Source organism: Schistocerca piceifrons, chromosome 11, assembly GCF_021461385.2.
Source record: "Schistocerca piceifrons isolate TAMUIC-IGC-003096 chromosome 11, iqSchPice1.1, whole genome shotgun sequence".
In the NCBI taxonomy this organism is placed as follows: domain Eukaryota; kingdom Metazoa; phylum Arthropoda; class Insecta; order Orthoptera; family Acrididae; genus Schistocerca; species Schistocerca piceifrons.
This window is the reverse complement of record NC_060148.1, coordinates 113,405,331-113,411,330: the sequence shown is the minus strand read 5'-3', so window position 1 is coordinate 113,411,330 and position 6,000 is coordinate 113,405,331. Positions and strand designations below refer to the sequence as shown.

Sequence of the window (6,000 nt, the reverse complement as noted above, 5' to 3'; positions counted from 1 at the left end):
TGACAGGCAATTCGGCTTTCGGTCTGGGCGTTCTGCATCTGACGCAATCGCCCTGGCTGCCGAGGTCTGTGGCTCCACCCCGCACAAGTATGTCGTCGGCATCATGGTAGACATCAGTGGCGCCTTCGACAACCTGTGGTGGCCCTCACTCTTTTCCTGCTTGTGGGAGAAGAACTGTCCAGGGCCGCTATATGGCTGTCTGAGGAGCTATTGTGCAGACAGGGAGGTCTGGCTATCGGCCCCTAGCGGCACAGTCAGGAAGACTGTTACCAAAGGATGTCCTCAAGGCTCTGTCCTAGGACCTCTCTTTTGGGACATTAATATGGAGCCATTACTTGAAGATCTAAAGAACTGTGACGATGTGCTAGAGGTCATAGCATATGCTGACGACCTCCTCCTGCTGGTCGGCGGCAGAAGCCGCGAGGATTTAGAGCCGAAAGTGGATAGAGCCATAACTATTCTCACATCATGGTGCCATAAAAGTAAGATGACGATTGCACCCAACAAATCCACATACCTACTCCTCAAAGGCCAATTGGCCAGAAACCCCACGGTAAGAATAAATGGCATACCAGTCCTTCGGCGCCGCGAGGCCCGATACCTGGGTGTAATCATCGACGAGAGGTGGAACTTTGCATCACATATAGACACCGTATCTCAGAAATCCCGGGTTTTATTAAACAATCTCATCGGAATTGGACACAAGCGGTTTCACCTTCCACCTAATCTAATCAAGTTAGACCACAATAGCATACTAACCTCAATAGTAGGATACGGATCAGGAGTCTGGGCACACAGACTCACGAGGGTCACGCCTGCCATGGCTGTAAGAAGAGTGCAGCGAAACATGCTTTTACGTTCAGCAGGAGCCTATAGGACAACACCTGGGGGAGCGCTGTTAGTGCTAATGGGAATCTGTCCATTTGACATAAAAATTCGTGAACAGGCTGCCTGGTACTGGGTAAAGAAGGATAACAGGGACAAAATTAGGGAGATACTTGGGGTGTACGCAGGGGACAAATATACCATCAAAAAGAGAGAGATAGAACTGTGGCAAGAACAATGGAACAACGAGGATACAGGTCGCAGAACATACGAGTTGCTACCGGATATAGAAGAAAGATTAAAACTTACGTTTTTCACGCCTACGAGAGGAATGCTGCACTTTCTTACTGGACATGGACCATACCCAACATACCTATGTAGGTTTGGGAAGCAGGCTACACCAGCATGTGACTGTGGTGCAGTGCAAGGCACCCCAGAGCATGTGGTGTATGAGTGCCACCTCTTCGATGATGTAGCCCAAGAGCTAAGACAACAACTACCAAACAACAACACGTACCACTTATTAAGACATGACAACACCTTTGATACCTTAAACAAACTCACAAATGAGATATCAAAAAAGATAATTAAGAACTTTTTAAGGGACAATCGCCACTAGAAACCAAAACTTTCACCGACTTTGACTAGTGTACCCTTCCTGTACCGCCGGGTAAGGACTGGCCAGCCGCTTCACGGCTGGAATCCGCCTTGTCCTGGATTAGGAGGGAGGGGGGCACAAAAATACCGGATTAAACGCACACCGATCATGACTAATATAATTAGAGTAGATGTAGAAGATAGAATAATACCGTAGAATAGACTGCAGCGACACCAAGTTAAGGGCCAGCCCAGTGCCAGGGGCATGCCCACTGGGATTAGCTCAGTGAGCCAGGCCAACAACCAGTAGGTTTATAGTAGCACTGGCACACTTGTAATCGCTGCAGGTAGTACGTAGTTTCCTCGTAGATTAAGTAGTTAGAGCCTCATAGCGGTAAGATTAGAGTAAATAATAATAACAATAATAAAAGATACCTGTAGTGTAGAATTAATAGCTGCATTTTCTATGTATCATTATTAGGACCCACTAATGTAGTCAGGTAGTGGGTTATCATGTATCATGTAATGGATTTAATAAAGAAGATTTAAAAAAAAAAAAAAAACCATGTGGTCCAGGTTACCATCGCCTTTCTTTAAAACTAGTGCATCAAGAAAATTTAATCTTCTGCTATCCTCCTCCTTCGGACGACGGCAGTCGGCAGCGGGTAATTGCACTCGCATATTCAAAACGTATGATGTCACGCCGCTGCGCGGGAGCGGAATTTTGCTGTAGTCAGTAGCCATCCAGGGTGTGAACTGTGCATTCAACAAAAGCAATCACTCCCTTTGAAAATGTCCTTCGCAGATGAGGACGAGACGTCGGGTTTTAAAGTGAAATCCATGCGATCACGGCATAATAGCCAGGAATATTTTAGTTGTGACATTTGTGGCTGTGAAAGGTTACATTTTACAGTTGTCAAGTCATAATACAAATACAAATTACATGATGGAGTGAATGTTTTTATGAACTTAATGCTGGTCAGTCGACAAAAAGTGGTAGTGGAAAGAATGAATCTTATCAGCAGCTCAATACCTAAAAAGACACCTCTCTTGTTACTTACACCTATTTATAGACGTGTTTTATTGCTGTTATTTCTGTGATGTAACTTGAGTAGTTCTGTGCACTAGATATACTACTGGCCATTACAATTACTAAACCACGAACATGACGTGCTACAGGCGCGAAATTTAACCGACAGGAAGAAGATTCTGTGATACGCAAATGATTAACTTTCCAGAGCATTCACACAAGGTTGGCGCCGGTGGTGACACACGGAACATGCTGACATAAGGAAAGTTTCCAACCAATTTCTCATACACAAACAGTGGTTGACCGGCGATGCCTGGTGAAACGTTGTTGTGATGCCTCGTGTAAGGAGGAGAAATGTGTACCATCACGTTTCCGACTTTGATAAAGGGAGGTTTGCAAGACAACAACCATCTGTGCGAACAGTTCGACGACGTTTGCAGCAGCACGAACTATCAGCTCGGAGACCGTGGCTGCGGTTACCCTTGGCGCTTCATGACAGACAGGAGCGGCAGTGATGGTGTACTCAGCGACGAACCTGGGTGCACGAATGGCAAAACGCCATTTTTTCGGATGAATCCAGGTTCTGTGTACAGCATCACTATGGTCGCATCCATGTTTGGGGACATCACGGTGAACGCACATTGGAAGCCTGTATTCGTCATCGCCATACTGGCGTATGACCCGGTGTGATGGTACGGGTGCCATTGGTTACATGTCTCGGTTACTTCTTGTTCAGATTGTCGGCACTTTGAACAGTGGATATGTTACGACACGTGGCTCTACCCCTCATTCGATCCCTGCGAAACCGTGCATTTCAGCAGGATAATGCACGACCGCATGTTGCAGGTCCTGTACGTGCCTTTCTGGATACAAAAAATGTTAGACTGCTACCCTGGACAACATATTCTCCAGATCTCTCACCATTTGGAAACGTCTGGTCCATGGTGGCCGAGTAACTGGCACGTCACAATACGCCAGTCACTAGTCTTGATGAACTGTGGTGTCGTGTTGAAGCTGCATGGGCAGCTTACCTGTACACGCCATCCGAGCTCTGTTTGACTCAATGTCCAGGCATATCAAGGTCGTTATTACGGGGAGAGGTGGTTGTTCTGGGTACTGATTTCTCAGGATTTATGCACCTGAATTGCGTGAAAATGTAATCACATGTCAGTTCTAGTATAATATATTTGCCCAATGAATACCCGTTTATCATCTGGATTTCTTCTTGGTGTATCAATTTTAATGGCCAGTAGTGTATACACATACCTAGATTTGTTGGTTTGTGGGGTTCAAGGGACCACTCATTAATTTATAGATATGTTCTATTGGTTTTATTTTTCTGAGTAGTTATGTAAACTAGATAGATACAGATAGGAACCATAACTGCTGAAAAAAGCTTTCATTATCTTTTATTTAAAAAGAAATACGAGTAAATCATTTAGAGACATTCTTTTCGTTTCAGTCTACAGATGTTTCATGGACAGCTAGCTTCATCTTAGCAAGTCTAACAGCTGCTGGCGGTCGTTCTGCCTGGCGATGTCCAGCGGTGTGTTCCCACTGTTATTTCTAGCGCCCCTGTCAGCCCCAGCCTCCAGCAACACAATCGCCGCCGCAGTGTGGCCACTGTAAGCTGCGAGGTGCAGCGGTGTCCACCCATTTTGATTCCTGGCATTGTGGTAGGGTGAGGAGGTCAGCAGCAGCCGCACCACGTCTGTGTGACCGTACTGTGCCGCATAGTGCAGCGGCGTCTTCTCATACTGGTTCCTGGCGTTAGGGTCGGCAGCAGAAGACAACAGCAGCCGCACGACAGCCGCGTGGCCGCTCTCTGCAGCCAAGTGCAGTGGCGTGCTCTGCCTGGAGTTCCTGCTGTCCACCTCTGCCCCATTCTCGAGGAGACGCCTCGCCGCCTCCACCTGTCCCCTCCGCGCTGCCCGGTGCAGGCACGTCTCCCCCTCTCCACCCCTCGCCAACACATCCGCTCCCACCGCGAGTAGCGCCATCAACTCCTCCACTGCTCCTTCCTCAGCCACCTGGATCAGCCTCCTGCTCTTCTCCTCTGCAGAAAGATTCCTGCACAAATCACAGAAATTCTCACACTTTATTACAAGTATATTGGAAGCACAACTATGGCAATCTCTAAGTATACTGAGATGCAGAGGTGATTTCTTTCGACCTTTCGGTGATATTGGTATCTAGTCATTGCCCTCTGCCTACAGAGACGCTTCATGCAGCTAATACTAGGCTTTATGTACAGCAAGCCTTTCTGACACTTGCAAATGTGACAAACAAAACTAATCACAACACCATATCTTTGCAGAAAATCCCCCGTCACAACAGCAAAAAATTTCAGACCCATCGAAGACAGAAACCAAGTGTTTACCAGAAAACCATTCAGTTCAACCGAACGAGGTGGCGCAGTGGTTAGACACTGGACTCGCATTCGGAAGGCCGACGGTTCAATCCCGCATCCAGCCATCCTGATTTAGGTTTTCTGTGATTTCCCTAAATCGCTCCAGGCAAATGCCGGGATGGTTCCTCTCAAAGGGCACGGCCGCCTTCCTTCTCCGTCATACCCCAATCCAATGAGACCGATGACCTCGCTGTCTGGTCTCCTTCCCCAAAAACAACCAACAACAACAACCATTTAGTCCACAGCTTTTAGATATAGGTATGATACTAACTCAACTGCTTGCAGTGCACAGGGTAGCCAGTTGGTCTTAGGCGCCTTGCTATGGTTCATACAGCTCTCTGCATTGGAGGTCCGAATTGTCCCTTGGGCATGGACGTGTGTGATAAGCTTAGCGTAATCTGCTTACAATAAGTACTGTGTAAGTTTATGGACCGATGACTTAAGCAGTTTTGTCCCATGGGAATTTCCCACTACCACCACCACCACCACCAACTCCTTCCCCCTACACAAAATCACACTTGTCTTCATGTGCACGTGGCCATATTTGCAGGGATAAATTTGCTTGCATGAGAAAAACGTGGCCAGCCAGAGTGGCCGAGTGTCTCCTGGCGGTACAATCTGGAACCGCGCGACCGCTACGGTCGCTGGTTCGAATCCTGCCTCGGGCATGGATGTGTGTGATGTCCTTAGGTTAGTTAGGTTTCAGTAGTTCTATGTTCTAGGGGACTGATATCCTAAGAAGTTAAGTCCCATAGTGCTCAGAGCCATTTGAACCATTTTTTTGAGAAAAAAGTGTACACACACACACACACACACACACACACACACACACACATTTTTCACTTACATTATTGTGGCTGTGATGCATGTGAAGTGCATGCAAAGGGTCTAACTATATTCAGAAAGGAGAGATTAAATATAGTTACTCAGTGCAGACTTTATTGTGGACAGAAGTACTTTACGTTGAATTTACACTGACAGAGCCAATTCCTGTGAGTCAGTATAAGTACAGGTTACTCTTCACTACTGGAATAAATTAATAAGCGGTTTCTTTAACTGACCCGCGACTCATATGTCACACTTTCCGAAAAGTTCAAAGAAAACTTGCGTCTCATCTCAAATAGGTGCCCCACTCATA

General features: G+C 46.7%; 1 protein-coding gene across 1 annotated transcript in view; it reads right to left on the bottom strand.

The window, feature by feature from the left end:
• Positions 1–3,942: 3,942 nt before the first annotated feature.
• Positions 3,943–6,000, bottom strand: part of LOC124719771 (ankyrin repeat and protein kinase domain-containing protein 1-like) — a 38,546-nt gene continuing 36,488 nt past the window's right edge. The window contains exon 3 of the mRNA XM_047244969.1: positions 3,943–4,522. Coding sequence (XP_047100925.1) covers positions 3,943–4,522 — 580 coding nt within the window. The remainder of the gene's footprint in view (positions 4,523–6,000) is intronic.